The sequence below is a fragment of the Oreochromis niloticus genome, linkage group LG16 (genome assembly GCF_001858045.2).
Source record: "Oreochromis niloticus isolate F11D_XX linkage group LG16, O_niloticus_UMD_NMBU, whole genome shotgun sequence".
NCBI lineage: Eukaryota > Metazoa > Chordata > Actinopteri > Cichliformes > Cichlidae > Oreochromis > Oreochromis niloticus.
Window position 1 is genome coordinate 18,602,257 of NC_031987.2, and position 18,138 is coordinate 18,620,394.

At 39.4% G+C, this 18,138-nt stretch overlaps 3 protein-coding genes across 3 annotated transcripts in view; 1 reads left to right on the forward strand and 2 right to left on the reverse strand.

Moving 5' to 3' along the window:
- LOC100708288 (vang-like protein 1) overlaps positions 1-9,442 on the forward strand; it is a 24,573-nt gene extending 15,131 nt beyond the window's left edge. Inside the window, exons 6-9 of the mRNA XM_005460017.4 lie at positions 635-768; positions 3,181-3,331; positions 4,202-4,436; positions 5,667-9,442. Coding sequence (XP_005460074.1) covers positions 635-768; positions 3,181-3,331; positions 4,202-4,436; positions 5,667-5,927 — 781 coding nt within the window. The 3' untranslated portion in view covers positions 5,928-9,442. The remainder of the gene's footprint in view (positions 1-634; positions 769-3,180; positions 3,332-4,201; positions 4,437-5,666) is intronic.
- On the reverse strand, positions 9,295-13,984 carry casq2 (calsequestrin 2). The gene is made up of 11 exons (XM_003455449.5): positions 13,490-13,984; positions 11,779-11,863; positions 11,556-11,656; positions 11,344-11,455; positions 10,866-10,939; positions 10,658-10,788; positions 10,519-10,564; positions 10,387-10,441; positions 9,991-10,091; positions 9,788-9,862; positions 9,295-9,697 (listed from the first exon to the last, which is right to left on the reverse strand). The coding sequence occupies exons 1-11, from the start codon at positions 13,724-13,726 to the stop codon at positions 9,461-9,463; spliced, it is 1,254 nt and encodes a 417-aa protein (XP_003455497.1). The 5' UTR covers positions 13,727-13,984; the 3' UTR covers positions 9,295-9,460.
- The window catches only part of LOC100710176 (potassium voltage-gated channel subfamily E member 2), a 23,950-nt gene continuing 19,625 nt past the window's right edge, over positions 13,814-18,138 (reverse strand). The window contains exons 2-3 of the mRNA XM_003455440.5: positions 16,465-16,513; positions 13,814-15,824 (exon numbers count right to left, since the gene is read on the reverse strand). Of these exons, the coding sequence (XP_003455488.1) occupies positions 15,492-15,824; positions 16,465-16,494 (363 nt within the window). The 5' untranslated portion in view covers positions 16,495-16,513 and the 3' untranslated portion in view covers positions 13,814-15,491. The remainder of the gene's footprint in view (positions 15,825-16,464; positions 16,514-18,138) is intronic.

Here is an 18,138-nt window from a genome sequence, read left to right on the forward strand (position 1 = left end):
GACTCAATTCTCAGTAGCTCAGCAGTTCACGTGGTACAGTGGTGCAGCTTGTATAAAGGCTGAGTCCCTCTTAACTCTTTACACCCCCACTTGGATGCCAACTAGCAGTAAGCCTTGTTTCTCTTTGCTCTCTTTGCATATATTGAGGTGTCTTTAACGTTACAGGTGAGGTCGCTAAATGTCGTCTTTATGGGAGGAAAGAATTAAAATCTTTCTCTGTCAAATGAAGTCAAAATAAAATCTTTAAAATAAGAAGCCAGGGATGAGGGATTATAAAGTACTGAGGTCACCAGACCTCAGTAGCCTGCTCTTCTTTTGTCAGATGCTTGCACTGAGGCATAAAACAACAGACTCTCCCACTGAACTGTCAGCAATTGAGGTGCATCGTTGGTAATGTAGATGCAAAAGTTTGGCCAGTAAGATGATTCTATTAAATAAAATAGATCACATCTGTGGTAAGGTTTGTTCTCAAATTGTTTTATTGAATTTCTAAGTGACGGCATTATCTTGTAATTTAATCACTGTTTAGAGGGCTGTTTGTCAGCGTTCAGAACATCGTTCACCAGGTTCAGGGGGATTATTTACTGTCTTGTACTGTCTTTAAGCTTTCTTATTTCTCTCTTGCCTCACACAGCATTCAAAGGGCCGCTCTGTCCATTTTGGAGTATTACTACAGAGATTTTCCACTCCATAACCCAGCCCTTCTCTCTGCTTCCAAACACCGAGCTGCCAAACACCTGGCTGGGTTAAAGGTCTACAATGTAGATGGTTAGTTGCCTCATATGTCCCAATTATTTATTTCTTTTCCTGTACTACACTTCTCAAAAAATTATTGGAACACTCTGGAAATACATCAGATTTCAATGGGAAAAAAGCTATACTGACATGGACTGGGTAACGTGTTAGGAAATAAAAGATAACACATCATTTGATGAAAATGAAAATTATCAACCTACAGAAGGCTATGACACCCCAGAATAAAAGTTTCAAAGAAAAACATGCTGCAGGCTAATCCTTTTGCCAAAATGACATTGCAGAATGGAACTCAGTAGTTTGTTTGGCCCCTGCATGCCTGATAACACTGGGGCATGTTCCTAATGAGAGGAAAGAGATGATGTCCTGGGGATTTCCTCCCAGATCTGGACCATAGTATCACTGAGCTCTTGGACAGTGAGGTGCAACCTGGTGATGTTTGATGGACTGAAATATGATGTCACAGAGGTGCTCTATTGTGTTCTTTAGGTCAGGGTAGCATGGGGGCCAGTCAACTGTATCAATTTCTTCATTGTCCAGGAAGTCCCCGCATACTCTTGGCACATGGGGCTGGGCATTGTAGTGCTCCAGGAGGAATCCAGCACCCACTGCACCAGCACAGGGTTTGACAGTGGTTCCAAGTATTTCACCCCCATACCTAGTAGCAGTCATGGCCCATTGCCTAGCCTGTTAAATACTTTTTTTTATGTTGGAGACCTTATTGAACCATCAAATAATAATTACATTTTAATTTCAAAAATGTAACAGGTGCACCTGTTGTTGATTTCATTAACACCAAAGCAGCTCAAACTGATTAACAACCCACTTTGCTAATCAACTAGACTTGATGCTACACTCGCATAAAAAGTGTTCCTTTAATTTTTTTGTGCACCGCATGTAATATTTCTGCTGATGTCCCTTTGTTGATACCGTTACTTTCCCTTTCCCTTGTTTTAACTGTCTTCTCCTCGTTCTGCGTGTTGTGATACTCTGGTTTCAATGAGCAGCTTTGAAAAACAAACTGAGAACATACCTTTTTGACAGTAAGTACAGATAAAAGCCCTCACCATCGCAGGGAGACACTAATTTCACGCTTCAGTCGTGAAGCTACACTCTGAAGCTTCCCTCTCTAACATAATGCATATATTGCATTTGCAGGGAAAAAAAGCACCCTTCTAGACACGTATATGCTACAATTTTCTTGATATATTACTTCCTTGCACACATCCTCTAATGCCACATATCACACTCTTTCCTGGAGTTAAAAGGCTCTTCCACTCAACACCTATTAATCTCCCACTGACTGCACAGCGCTGGATTTGTTGATGTATAAAGCAGGGATGCAGTGTTGGATACCGTGTCCTCACAGTGCTTTTCATCCACCCCACCCCCTCTCCTATCAAAGTGCAATGGAAAGGTCTCTAGGCGGCCGTGGAATTCCAAGCCTTAAATAATTCATCAGTGTAACGCTCATTTCTCACATACTCCCACATCTCTCCTTCCTCCTGCTCACACTGTCTCCAGCTCCAGCTCCTTTCCCCTTTTTTTCCCATCGTCAACTCCTACACATCTTCCTCACACTATATCAGTCAGTCACTCTTCTCATAGTACAAATAGTACAAATATGTAGGGCAGGATGTATAAGGATGTTTACTCGTATTTTCATTGGCAAGTATCTACAGTGCTTCTTCTGCAAATGATCTGACTGCATTTGCTCCACAGTACTCGCACTGGGAGGATTTTTCATCCATATTTCATCACTAAATTCAGTCTCTCTTTCTCACCTGCACGCACAAGCGTAAACACACGCCCATGCAGATCAGATTAATAATTTATATCCTTGTCTGACCTGCAGCATTTACCATCTATAACCACCCCCAGATTTAGTGATCTTCATGAATATGGACCAGATCTTACTCCGCCTCAGTGAAACCACAGGATCTCTAATATACTGCTATATAAGCCCCATTAGTTTTATGGGTTTGCCACACAAACCAGTAAATTCACACATGGTCTTTGATGTGTAAAATAATGAATATTTAATCCAGACCCTCAATAAAAAGGTTTCTGCATCATAGAGTGTGTGCAGAAATGTGGATACCTCCAGTGGAAATTGCCTCTTTTCTCAGTGCTAAAATTAAGAATGTTCTGTGATTCAGACTGGCGACACGACCCAGATAACTATCAAATCTTCCTCACAGTTAAGTGGAGGATAAGATGGGAATAATACTGGCTGGGAAGGTAGATTCACAGCTGTTTTACACCACTAATAATAAGATTTTCTCCTTCAATATGAGTTTTTCCCTCAATCATTCAGATTGAGATACAGTCCATTAATCACTGGTGGGGGACTGGCCCATTAAAGACTGCCTCCCCCAGGTCAGGCTGATTTGACCAATTTACTACTGTCCTTTCTTTCGGATACAGCCCCAGGGAATGCAGCAGGGGCTCAGCCAAGTAATGGAAATCAGTCACGGGCTATGGTTACAGCTGCCGGCAAACGTAAAGACAGCGCCCACAATGAGCTGTACTACGAGGAAGCCGACTATGAAAGAAGAGTCCGTAAACGTAGAGCCAGGTGAGTCATGGGAGCAAAGTGTCACAATGTTACAGTGGCTTAATAATTCTGCATTAAATCTGTACCAGAGTTATGCTGTAACTTACGCTGTAGCCACATATCCACCTCCCTAGAAATGCAACCACAGCACATGTTAATGCCAGCCCATTACAAACTTCAATGGCCCGTTTACCTCTAAGTGTTTCTGGCTACTTCTTCTTGGGAAGAAAATAAATCAACTTCAAGAGAAAAACCTTACCGCCAACTACTGTTTTGGAAGCGACAGGGGCACAACAGAACTGTTATAAATCTAGTGTTAGCCACTTGCACATGGTTTGTCGTAGGCTCCACATAGATTCAGCACAGAAGCAGAAATCAAACTTGGGAAGCTGCACATACTGGGATGGCTGGTGCATGCGTGTAGTTAAAAAACTGCCAAGAGGTCTAGGCTTGTGAGAAAGCACTTAGTTATGCACGTTATTATGTAAACTGGATGACTAAAAAACTACATGCCACTTTCAGGCAAAACTCAAACTCTGCAACACTTTCATAATAGCACAACTTGAATGTTGTCTCCTTCATTCAAAAGCTGCTGGAGCAGCATGTCTAATTATCACTTCATATACAGAAAAAAGATGGTATTCTTCTATTATTAAATATTTATAAAAAGAAATTTTAAAAACCATTGCTTAAAATCTCCTCCTTCATATTGCTGAAGCGTTATTCTCCCTTGGGCCATGTATGATAAAAACTGTAAGGAAAGTCCTCCACAGTACGTCTAAATACCGTTACTTGAACTGATGTATACGTCTGCAGTTTCATTTAATCTGTCTTAATGATCAGTAAAAACAGCTGTACATAGCCAAATGCAATGTGATATTTCTCTGTCAGGCTGGTAGTTGCTGTTGAGGAGGCGTTCACACATGTCCGCCGCATGAAGAAAGAAGACGAGCGTGCAACACCGTCTGACATTATGGATGTGCGAGAGGCAGCTCTGGCTATATTTCCTTCTATGGCTCGGGCCCTGCAGAAGTACCTCCGCACCACCAGGAGGCAACACTGCCACAGCATGGAGAGCATCCAGAAGCATCTTGCTTTCTGCCTGGTCAATAATATGAGTCCTAAGGTCAGCTTTTAATTTGTCATAACAGCAGATTTGTTGTCAATAGCTTTACACTAAGGCAGTGTTTACAAAGAGGTGTGACTTATGACACAAAGGTAGCAGCATGAGTGAAAGTGAAGGTTTACAAGATGATAATGAGAGCTGCTGTGATGAATGAGGTGGAGATGGTGGCACTAACAAACAGGATTTGGAGCTAGAGGCAAGAGATCAAGCGGTTTGAAGACAAAAACTTGTGCAGAGAAGGAATAGTTGATATACTGGACAAAGATGTTGTTGTTCTACTGGTGGTGGTCAGAGGGCCCGGTGGCGCCAGTGTCCGGCAGCCTGGCCTCTGTCAGTGCGCCCCAGGGTGGCTGTGGCTACAACGTAGCTTGCCATCACCAGTGTGTGAATGTGTGTGTGAATGGGTGAATGACTGGATATGTAAAGCGCTTTGGGGTCCTTAGGGACTAGAAAAGCGCTATATAAATACAGGCCATTTACCATTTACCATTTGAAGATTGAGCTACCATTTAAAAGGAAAACAGGAAGATCACAGAGAACATTTGTGGATGTATTGAAGGAGAAACTGCAGAGGAGGATGCAAAGGATGGGGTGATATATCCATTGCTGCTCCCCCTACAGGAAGCAGCCAAAAGAATAGGAAGGCAGTGTTTACCAAACTTACTAGAATCATGCTGAGATTCAATTATATCATTGTGACTGCTCAGATGTGATAGTAAACAAAAGAGAGCATCACACAGGTAATATAAATGTAACCTAACCTTTATTGACAGTGTCAGGGAGGATGTAGGCAGGGAACGTTGGAAGACAGGCTGTAATGACATTCATTTTTATGTCTAACAAGCTGCGACTCAAACTGAGTAAATGACATCAGGTATCATTAAAGTAAATGCAAGTATTACTTAATCGTGTCACATCAGTCAAATGGGTTTTATTAGTTTGTATTTAAATGCATTCTGTGCTAAATCCCCCTTCTGCATCCATTTAATTTCAGTTTTATTGATTAATTTATTTATTATCATATGATGAAACTGAAAGAGGGGCAAGCTGTCATTCAAGAAGGGCCATGAGGTCAACTTTTATTGGTTCACTGATATTAGAAATGGTTTAATTGGTCAGGAGATTGTTAATAAACTGATGTTATCCCAAGTTTTGTCTTGATACATCAGTTTTGTTTTGTTTTTCATTTTGGGTACTTTGATATAATCAGCTGCTTCTGTGTGTGCATAGGCCTTCCTTGAGGCTTATCTGGTGCCTGGTCCAACCCTGCAGTACGGCCCCGAGCGCTGGATGGCTGATCAGTGGACCTTAGTGAGCGAAGCATCTGTGACCAGCGGCATTAAACAGGGGACAGAGTTCCTTCTGAAGTGTCTCGACTTTAGCTTAGCCATCACCATCAAGACCATCCCTTATATCCGACTGACCGAAGAGTACATCGATCCCAAGTCGCACAAGTTTTTACTGTTGCTCCAATCAGAAACTTCAGTTTAACGGCGGCAGAGTGGACGAGCGCTGCTGCTCTGGACTTGCAGAACTGTTGCAGTTACTCAACTGAATTTTTTCAAGAAATATCTTTTTGTACTGTTTTTTGTACCTATGTTTATGTAGTTTTCTCACATATAGAGTATTTATGTCTTTGTCTTTGTCCCAGGAGTCTTGAAAGATGATAAAAGACAGAAAATGAGGAGAAATGCACTGAAATGTTCTCTGTCGTGACGTTTGCAGAACACAGTTCAGTTATGTCTCTATGCACTACAGATGACCCTCACAAACGTTTAGCTTCCTTTACGTGCATGTGCCGGTGCGTGCCTGCATAGGAGCGGTTGAGATTTTTAGAATGCAAATGTGTGTGTCAGTGTGGTTTTTATCGTAGTGTACACTGGGGTCTGTCTCTCTCCAAGACATTTGATATAAACTGAACCTCTCTTTTTTCAGTCTAAGCAGTTATTATTTAATTGTCTTGTATTGGAAATGTATGTACAGTATTTATACGTGAATATACTTTATCCCTACAGACTTTTTATACCAAAATCATTTATCACTTGAATGATTTTTTTTAATCATTTCAAACATTTTTTCTACCCTGTCTGTCTGCGCTGTACTTGTTACGATAATTGGACTGTAGATAGACGTGTTTGTAATTGTCAGATCATTCAAAGAAGTCTCATGTACTAAAAAAATGCAGAAGAAGACTGCCAAAATCATAAATAAATGGATTTGTTAAACGTAATTAATATTAAAAAAAATCAAAATAGGCCATCATTTATAAAAAGGTGTCATAAATTTCTGTACTTAGCTGATGAGAGACAGCTAGGTTTCTTGTGTACTGGCATTGATCGACCAATCGGATGGGCCATGTATTTGCACAGTGAAGCTGAAATTATAAAAAGAATTAAAGCAGACAAATATAGAAACCTGACTGTCCTACTGTGGGAGCGGTGGAGCCTGTCCCAGCTCCAATACCTAAATAAAGAAACTAATATCCATAAAAAAAAAATGTAACCACTTATCCAATTCAGAGTTGGGCGGATGGCTACACCTGAATACTGTTACGATATTTCATGTGTATTTTTTAAGCCTTTTGTATTCATAAGGCATGTGAAATAATATGTAAAATAATATGTATTTAATAAAAGTAAAAGTTAACATGACACACAAAAGTAAATAAATTGGAAAACTGTTATCATTCATAATTCATTTAAAAAATCCATTTATTTTAAATATTTTCATGCATTTAAAGATTTATTTATTTTTGATTTTGCCAGTTGCAGTCTTCAATAAACGCCACTTACACTACAACTGCATACAGACAGTTTAGTCAGTACTTAGGGAAGGAACATATCTTAATACTTGTTATGTATGTGTAAGTGTGTGCAGTGTGCGCTGATCCGATGTGTGAGCCAGCAGAATATTATTTGGACAGGTTATAGAAATCACATTTCAAGTTAAAATTTTACCCACTGCTGTATTATTTCAGAACATATGGCCCTGATTTTCATCTCGATTTGGTTTATTATCATCGCTCCATGTAATGTAAATCTTGTTGGCCAGTGTCCGATAATCAGCCACGAGCTTAACGCAACACACAACCTAAAGGATTACCTAAAATCAGATTTCTGAAGCAATTTCAAAAGATTAAGTACTTAATGTACAAATTAAATCACCCACTCCAAAATTAATATTGCATTATTTCTTTCTGCAAGCATTCAGGAATCAAAAAAACAAGAGTAATAACTTATTGTGAACAACTCAACTCAGTATCAGTATTTGTGCTGCCAGTATTGGACACCAGGGTGTCTCACTACTGCCACCTGCCTACAACTACTGGAACACTGTTCTAGGCTGTTAATGAGTGAGGATATTTGATGTGTATTTTTTAAACTTTTTCTACTTATAAGGCTTGATGTGTTGTAAATTTATATTTACAAGAGTGTTACTGTGCTTACAGAGGGTGTAGTTTTGTTTTGGACTCTTTAGGGGTGTTGGTGGTTGTAAATACCTTCTCTTGTACGACTACACACGTGCCTCGGTTTGACATATTTAGGATGTGCTCGGCATACATGTGGGGTTTTTCAAGTTTGTGTGTTTCAGCATATGTGTGTGAGAAAGAAACAGAGTAAAACAGAAAAGAAGAAAACACAGAGATCGCTTTCCCAAATGTCCAAATGTGATGCAGCTGACAGGTCGTGAGTTGCCCCCGTCTCCTTTTATACAGCATAACATTCAACATTAATGCAGCGGTGTCAAAGTCACATTTGTACAAAAAATAAAATAAAATAAAAATGAACAAATAAATATTTGTACTGATGTTTTCAGGGAATTTGATTGTTGTTCTACTTCCATGTAGTGACGATTAATAAGTGCGGTGGTGAAGTTTTAAAAGATTTAACTACATTTACAGTTACTTAGTTATGGAAGCTACTACTACTTCTGGCTCCTTTATGTGGCATCTAAGGCTTACAGTTACTTTGATTTCATATTATATTAATTATGCAGCAAGATGTGTATATTTTTGTAATATTCTTTGTGTAAAAAATGCTTAAATTTATTAGACCACCACCCAGTTAAGGTTAATGCCACAGCTGTCCTAAATTAACAGCGTTGTGTAATTACCAAAACATATTTTTTAAGGTTTCTGTAATGGTTAATCCACCAGAGTCTGCAAGCTTCATACTTGAAATGCTAAAATACAATTGTTCTTGTACCGCTTTACATAAAAGCAGAAAAAAAAACATAAAGCACGTTATTATTTTTGATTCAGATATCAGATTAGTTAGAGTTACTTACTTTCCAGTTACTTAAAGTTACTTTACGTTCCTAAAATGTGTTTTACTGGGTTGAATGGCGATTAAATTCGATTAAATTCTTCTAGGAGACGTTTACCAGCTCAAATTTGGTTATAAAAACTTTATTATTAGTTATGATCAGTTATCTGCCAAATAAATCACTTTTTTGAGGGAGATATTTCCAAAATATTTGTTCTTTTATGACAGGTGGTCTGACAAACTTGTTAACCATACATATTTACATACAATAGTAGCATTATTGTATGTGAATAAGGAAATTTCATGTAATTTGCTTTCGTGTGAAGTGTATTTTTGGCATAATTAACATAATATGTTTGCAATACCATAATTCCTTACTCATTGCTACACATAACTTAATTTATGGACATCTATGGTTTGATTTCATTGCATCTGTGGGTTGGGTGGATTGTTCGGGACTTATTTCACCTGCTGTATATATGTGTGTTTGTTTTTTAGCCTGCACCCCTTTGTTCCTTTGTCTCTTCTAAAATCTTTTCTAAGATCCTCACCTAGAACCCAGACACAGGGAAAGTTATCTTCTCAGTCAAAAATGACATTTATGGATATTATTTCTTTTTAATATTAATAGCAGGCACACATTAAGTGCAAAAATTACCTTTTTAAAAAATTAACTTATTGTAGCATAAAGCTGATGCGCTGATATCCACATTAGACACTCTGAAGAAGAAACAGTGGATACTCAGATAACACTGTAAATTACTCATCATCATCATCATCATCATCTTCCTCCTCGTTATCATCTTCATTATCATCGTCATCTTCATCATTGTCATCTTCATCATTATCCTCATTATCGTCATCATCGTCGTCATCGTCGTCATCATCATCCTCAGTGTTAACTTTGCCAGAGAGCACGTCTTCAATCCAGTCCTCCAGCTCCTCAGCTGTGGGCAGATCCTCCTCATCATCCATTTCCATCCACACACTGTCTGCCTGCTCACACACACACACACACACACACACAGATCAAACAGTGCCCGTAAAAACTGAGCACAGCATGTGTCGTCGGTGTCAGGGACTTACATCAGTAACATTAACAACTCCGATCTGTGGTCTGAACAGATCCACCTTGAAGGTCTTCTCCCAGTAGGGGATCAACTGAATTGAGTCAGCAGGACAGAAAGAGAGAGAGCATGAGGCCTGAAAATAATCTACATTTTCAGGTTTCCCTTTTTTGTGCGTGTGTTTGTTTCATCTCTTATTTGTCTGCTTCTCTTTCTTCTCACCAGTGGAAAGTCATCGGGATCAATCCAGACGATGCTCAGCTCAGGTAGGTGAGTGTTGTCTCTGGCCACCTCCTTTAGGATTTCCAAAAATTCATAACCATCTAAAAAAAAAAAAGAAAAAAGAAAATTTAAAAAAACATCCTAAAACTTTCTGAGAATCTGAAAAGAATCTACCTCTATAGGCTGACATATGGTCAGTGTTTTGGGGGCACTATTTACATTTATTTATATGTATTTATTCATTTTAAATTCCATACCTTTTACAATTTTCATTTTACATAAGCAATCCCTGAGGACTGAATAGTTTAGCCTCCCATATCTACAACAAATATGCTCAGCATCTCATGTTTACACTCGAGTAAAACAGCGGTCCATCGTTATGTAATATGCTCTCACCAGGATCCTCCTCTTCTGCAAAGGCCACAATGTGAATGCCCTCAATATCATCCTCCTGAGAGAAAGAGACCAAAATGTGAATTTCTTTAAAGCGTTTGGGAAAACTAAAATTAAAATGATTAATTTGCTCACCCAGGTCTCAAACATATCTTCTGCACGCAGCTTTCGGAGTGTTGGTCTGACAGCACAGAAAAAAACATTCGATGTTAGAATGAAAACATATCTTTATACTTTACTAAAGTCACAAAGTGTGACATTAATCTTTTTTTACCGCCTGTGTTCAGTTATAAATTCCACCAGCTCCTCCTCAGAGTGAGGTTTGCCTGGGATGGACACGGGCTCCTCCATGAAGGGCTCATAGAAGTCTACCTCATTTAACTTCAGACTCAGCTCTTTGGCCACCTACAGCAACAAAAACTGACCTGTCAGGACTACACATGCAAGTGTTTCATTGCCTTATGTGTTTGTTTGTAACTTACAGATTTCTCAAATGTTGCAAAAAACTTGATGTAGGGCTGAAACTGCTCAGCGGCTTCTTTAAAAGCTTCATAGTCTAAGGTAAAAAAGAAAAGGGAACAAAGAACAAGTTAGTTTTTTTAAACTGATTTTTTCTTATTTTTTGGACGTACATCTGTTTGTCCTTTCTTTGGCCGATGGGTACTTGACATTTCCACAACGGGGAGCGGAAATAGCTGAACTTTGACCTCAGCTTATCGCTCCCACAGCTGGTCAGATGGGATGTATCTGCAAGTTAACTATACTACGCTCAGTTGTTCCACAGCGTGTGAAAGGGCGGCCAGGCAGTGGCAGCTGCGTGTGCATTAGCGGTAAAAATGGATCTGTAAATCCATGGAGACGAGTGGGTTAAAAATCCATGTTATAATGAAGGGCATGGGCCACAGAAAGTCCTTCACAGATCCATCTAACAAGGTGAGTTTTACAAATATACACACTCACGCTCAGACTCTTCGCTCTTGAAGTAACCAATGAGACGTATGTCTTCCTCCATCCTGTCAAAAGCTCGCAGCTCCAGAGCATTTCCTATGATTTCCACTGGTTCCTCCAACAACTAGAATAAAAACATAAAGCAAGAGGAGAGGATTGTAGGGTGTGACTGGTGGTGATTAGTGCAAGCAGCTGGGAATCAGCCCTTAAGCAAGTTTACTTACATCCAACAAGAACTCGGCCAGAGTGTTAGCAGAAAGCAAACCATCAAACTCGATCACTCTATCAGCCTTAAAAACATACATGCTCCCCTCTTCCTCTAAGCCTGCGATCAGAAGAAATGATAAGACATTAGATTCATTTAAACACCTAAAGTCGTCCGACTCTTAGCAAAAATGACTGTGAGGTTAAATAAAAGACTAAGTCTGTACCACTACCAATACTCACCCAGTTTCTTTGCTATCTTTGCGTCTTTGTGGGAGTCAACCATTCCAAACCCGATGTCCTTCCCCTCCATAACCTGAGCTACAAGCTGCAACCAACACAAAAACATCACAGAGGACTAAATTGTAAGAACAGGACTGAACACATAGCACATAAATAGGCAAGACAAAAAGAAACTTTCATTTTGGCTTCTGAGTACTGGAAACAGTAATGCAGGTTGGGTTAAAATGTTAAATGGGACTGTTTGTGAATGGAAGCTTTACAGCATGACCAAAGTTGGCAATATGACAGAGGTGTCCAAGCTGCCCACACAGAGATACGGTTACATAATCATTCAGACTGCCTTGTTCTAAATATAGCCAGGTAAGTTTATACGTATGATTGGCCTGGCAAGTGTGGTGTGAAATAAGGTGGATGAGCTTCACTAATACTTTGATTAACTAATAATCAAAATTGGTAAAATTATTACATGTTTCTAAAGGACGTCTGCTTTTGGCAGAAAAATCTACTTATATAAGCACTTTCATTTCACATGTCCATCCATCCATCCATTTTCTTCTACTTTTCCACTTCAGGGTTGTGAGGAGGCTGGAGTCTGTCCCAGCTGTCACAGGGTGAGAGCTGTGGTTGCCAGTCTTTCAAAGCGCTCTTTCTTCTGCCCTGACTTAAAGTTCATTTCAACAACTTTCTTTACTTTTACATGCACAAACAAAATGTGCCACAACTTAATCCTGTCTCTGGGAATTTATATTTTAATTTTCCCCTGTTATATAGTGACATTACAAAGTGTCATTACTTGGATATACTCAAGTAAAAATAGACTTATGTAAATGTATTTTGTCCATGATGGGGACAGACCTCAGGATACTACAAATTGTAGATACTGGGGGTAAATAAGCTGATATGTGGCATACTTGAGCTTCTTACTTAAAACCAGTAGACTGTGATCAGCTATTACAAATAAACTGTGCATGGTGTCCTGTTTGCCTTATTGAGTAGCTACATGGCCTACCTGTTCTGACTGCACGTATGGGCTCAGGTTGCCTTTAACATTTCAAAGAGCAACATGTCCTCCACCATGTGTAATACGAGACAGGTAGAATGAGCAGTTTCATACAGGATTCACAAAGACAGACGGACTAAAATCTCTTATATAGGCGTGTCTCCAGCTGCTTACTCAATCAAATAAATACCTTTAATATACCAAAGAAGAGAAGGTCGCATCGCCCTTCAGATGTGTGGCTTAAAAACATTATATAAATGAGCTCTTGGACTATTTCTGCCAGCAAAGAAGAATCACGAGTAGAATAAATTTCATGCATTTCTGTGAAAAGGAGGCACACACTGAATTGGCTGAAATAACCTGAAGTGGCAGCACTGCATCTCATTGGACTTCTGTGCACACAATGACCTTGAGGAAGCTCATATATACAGAGATTAAAATGGAGAGCTGTGGAGTTTTATAGCTCACCAGGTCCCTCTCTGCTTATTGTAGCACTAACATAGAGTCATTTATGAGTCTGTTTGATGGGATTATGAGCGCCCTCTGTCTCACACCACTGTCACCCCACCAAATCATATGAGCTTTCCTTTCTGTGCTGCATCTCCTTCAGTGCTAACTCAACTTTCTTTAAAGTTATCTGCACTTTTCACCCTGACCTTTCAAATCTTTTTCGGCACTGCATGCACTGATTTCTTCTTCCTTATACTTTACCTCCAGCACCAACTCAGTCATCTGGTGTTGTTTTTGCAGTTCCTTGCTGTCTGCTATGGGCTCATGGTAGAACAGGCAGAGCATGCTGTGCTGCTTTAAAGCTTTCTTGTAGTTCTTGTCATTGATATCAAGAACACGGTCTTTTCCGTCATACTGTGGCAACTCCAGGCCTTTCTCAGACAGGGCCTGAGGCACAAAGTTTAGGCAGGGGAGCAAAAACAACCACAGGGAGAGCATGGTCCAGAGTTACCACACACCCCCAGAGTATGATTTAGTTTCACAGTATTAAGAAAGTGCACGGTCAGAAAGGTCACCTATAAGGCCTATGAAAGGATGAGGAAATGTAAGAAATAGAAATATTGCTGGTCCGTCAGTGGCAGTTTGCAGGCATCCCCCGATGTCCAAAGAAATCCAAAAATTTAACGTATCCTCCGGGCCAAGAAACTCCTTTCGTCATTACTTCTTCACGCCTGCAGACACAAAGGCGAAAGAGGAGTACTGCAAGGGCTGCAAGACACTGGGGGTGGATACCATACATAGCAGCACTCCCCTTCCACTACTCATGCAGGATAGGCCCATTTTTAGGAGACCAGTTGTTTGAATGCTAAAAATAGAACAGCAAACTGAGAACAGAGGATAGCGAAGGATGACAGTCGGGGTTTAATAATGAGTTACAGTACTTGCTCACTGTGGTGTCTCTTTGGGAGAGTTAGTAATGTGGGACAAGCACGCTGAGCACTAGAGATTTGAGGGTTTAGTTATTCTGAGATATCGATGAGGACCAAAAGTCCACAAGGAGCTTGGTGCTACAGTGGAAAATGTTGGTGTATTTTAATGGAATCTGGCAACAGATGCGCAAAGGACAAGCAAATAACAGAACAGTCACTGTGCTGCTGTCCAGTGTGTTGATAATATAACAGCTTTTGTTTTGGCTGGAATGTGATTGAATTGTTATGTCACACTGGCTTCTCATAACTAAATGTACCTCAAAAGATTTTAACACAATTTTGCTAGTAAACTCCATCTTTACTCCACTGAAACCACAAAAAAGCATTAGAAACACTTCTACTTTGGTGTCTTGCATTCATGCTCTTGCTTGAAGTACTATAGGTGCTTGTAAGATCTCGGGATAGAGGTACTGCTGCCCTCCTCAGGCCAAAATATGTATGGGCTGATGACAGACCTTTTCTTAGCACTTTTGGCCGCAGCACAGCAGGAATGCATGTGCAGGTGTGATTACACAAAGCTGAATCTTTGAAAAATGTGCATGAATGTCAGAATGTCTTTATGTTCGCTATGCACTTTTGCTGCTTTGGAAACCTTAGACTTCTGATACTTCAATTACATTTTTTTAGAGCGCCATTTATCAAGTAAAGTTCTGCCCGAAACTCACAGCCCATACTTACTTACAACAAGGGAACACTGACTGTAATTTGAGTAGATTAGTAAAGAAAATGAGATAATAGGTGCCATCTGGACACATGCAGCACTGGCTACACAATGCAAGGAATTCTCAACTTTTGTGCACAATACTAAATAAAACATAGCAGCCAAGAAATACTTCTGGAAATTTACATCACAGCCATCACAGTGGTTAAAAATTATAAATCTTTATTCTGTGTACCTCCCCCTTTTCTTTTTCTTTATTTCTTTCTCTCTCCCTCTCTGTCTTATCTAAAGGTATGTTTGTGTGCATGCATATATGTAAGAGTAAAGAAACAAGAGCTCAAACTGCAAAATCTTTATATGCTTCAAAGCGCAACATGTCATAATCTACATTTTTTTTCCCTAATACATTTCCAGTATTGCATTGTTATACATCTACATATAAGCAGTCTTTCAGAAGTTCATCTAACAGGTTAGCAGTAGGATATCAGGAAATAACCACAAAATCTGCTGTTGTGCTCATTAGTAATGGTAGCTGATTAATGATGGCTCTTTTTTATATGACTTTCTGTTGGTCTTCACAGCAGAGATTTGCTGTGACCTCATTTTGCCCTCATTATCTAGCCTCAAAATTAGCTATGACATCGCCCTGCTGTTTTTGAGCAGTCCAGTCGTCCTTGATGTATTGGTGGTAGGGGTCGTTAGAGTGCTCCCTCCTTTTAGATTTGACTGTGCTCACCAGCATGGCCACAATAATGAAGGCAAACATGCCGATCATCACGGCGAGATACCAGATCACGTCCCTGAAGTTCTCCTCAGCCAGAGTCTTGTCCAGAGCGTTGCCTGCAGCAGTCACATTGCGCCTCCAGTTATCCAGGAAGTGACTCAGTGCGTTGGTAAGGGACGTCTCAAGATGAAGGGTCAAGTTTGACCAATTAGTCTCACTCAACTAGTCGAAAGAACCACAAGATTTTTATCAAAAATTGAAAAAACATGGAAAATGTATTTTATAGCCTCATTTGTTTGCTTTAAATTCTGGAAATCCAAAATGTGCATTACACAGACACAAAAAAATAAAGAAAAACATAAAGAAAAGAAAGAAAAAACAGCAAAGAAGATATTCTTGGGTATTCTTTCATTCAATTTTCATTCAAAGTTGAACTTTCAATTCATTTGATTTGAGTCAACAGTACTAAACTGTTTTTTATCAGCGTAAAATGTAAAACACTGCAAGTCTCATCAAACTAACATGATGTTAGGTTTTTTATTGTTACACTGAAATTCTTTCTTTAATTGCTTATAAAAGAAAAAGCATAGAAAAATGACATTTCTCTTGGTAACCAACTAAAACATGCACCCTTCATGTGCCCTTTTGAATACACAAAACAACACATTTGTTATCAGGTGAGAAAATGAGTTTTCAGAGCTCAAAAACACACAACAAGTAACAGTGCGTTATTTTTCCTTTATTTATTTCATTTACTGTCACTTGAAGACAAATTTGCTCTGAAATATACAGAGATAGATTTAACAATTTAACATTACTGAGTGACAAAGATTATAAACATTGAAGCTTCTACTGTACCAACCTTTTGCCATGTTTGAGAAGGCCACATCATGGAACTGATCCGAAAATCACTTTGGAATGAAAGCAGAGAAAAACAGGGAGAAAGCACAAGGAGCACCGCCGGTCAGAGTAACCTACGAAGTAATTAGCTCACAGAACGCTGCTTATATTTTATTTGCTGTCTTTATCTTTCGTGTGTGTGTGTGTGTGTGTGTGTGTGTGTGTGTGTGTGTGTGTGTGTGTGTGTGTGTGCGATAGTGAGGCATGACCTTGAATAAGGCATATTAAAATGTTGATATTTGCTTTGGATACTTGAGACATAAGAGTGCTGATAGTGGTTAAAAGGTGAAAAACACACATTTATACGCCCATTAATTACCATGTAATAAAAAGAAATAACATCATTTTATTGTTATTTCTTTGGCCTGACTTGTTTGAAATGTAATTCCTCATTTGCCCTCATAGAGGGAGCGCAGTATAAAATTGAATGATAGCCAGTCTAAAGCAGTTTTAAACAGGCTTACCCTAGATGGCAGTAAGACATAATGCAACACATTTAAGAGCTATACACATGTGTGTATATATATATATTTTAATGAATTACCCCAGTATATCTGTTATCAGATTGCAAACACTGCTTGACTCCATATTCAGCGAAAAACGAAGGAATTAAAATGAAGTCCTTGTTTAAAGTAAATTTTCCGGTACAAGCTGTCAAGAGCAATAAGAGGTCCATTGTCTGTCTCAAGGACAGTCCAGCTTTGTGTCTGTGTGTAAAAAGGAATTCTTGATAACGTACTTTATAACTGTTTGAAAGGCTGGTGTTTTTGCCCCACAGAGCCACATTGCGGTAAGGAATGACTCCCACTATATCTGATCATTTCCAGATCATTCATGCTTTGCATTGCAGGACCAGCAGTTGGATAGCATGCTGACTTTCTTCCCTGCAAACACAAAACTTAAGGCATATGGAAGGTTATGCACAAAGAGCATTAGTGCAACGAGACACACTGAAAAGAGTTGTCTCTAGCCTAAAGGAGAGAGACAACAGAAGCAGAAAAGATGAAAACAGTAAGTCTGTAACCTGACAGAGATTCTGTGGAATATGTCTTGCAAAATTCCTCAACCAGTGTGCCAAAAAGAAAGAAAAAGGGGGGAAAAGAGTCTTAAAAAGTAAAATAGAAACTGAGCCTTATCTGCTTTGCAAATGTAGGTCCTCCTGCTAATGCTCTCCTCGTGGAAAAGTTACAGGCTGATGTCTGATGGAAATTTTCATGTGCAAGTCGGATAAAAGGAGATTTTGCACAGTAAAAAAAAAAAAGTCCAAATGTTTCCACGCTGACCCTGGATTTTTCCTTTGTTTCTCTTAACTCTAGTCAGTTTTCAGACACTTTTCAGGTGAATTTTTCCAGTTGGCTCAGTCTGATGAAAGCTCCTTACAACACAATATGTGGTGAAATGGACGGACAGTGGGAGACCACATGTGATGCTTTCGCAATAAAAGGCAAGAGTACTACATCAGCCTCGAGAGAGTTGTTATCTCACCCACCTTATGTATGAAATGAATGGAAAAAAATACCATACAGTCATACGAACAGTTTGATTGTTGCACTTAATGCAAACATACAGCAGGTGGGCATTATATAAGTCACTCAGAGTCTGTGGTATATTACTATCAATTACCTGTTGTAACGAT

Coding starts and splice junctions, on each gene's coding strand:
- casq2 (XM_003455449.5), bottom strand. CDS start 13,726: ATGCTCTCCCTGTGGTTGTTTTTGCTCCCCTGCCTAAACTTTGTGCCT. Junction 11,657..11,778: donor AAAGATAGCAAAGAAACTGG/GTGAGTATTGGT, acceptor TTCTGATCGCAG/GCTTAGAGGAAGAGGGGAGC. Junction 9,698..9,787: donor GAGTTGTTAATGTTACTGAT/GTAAGTCCCTGA, acceptor GTGTGTGAGCAG/GCAGACAGTGTGTGGATGGA.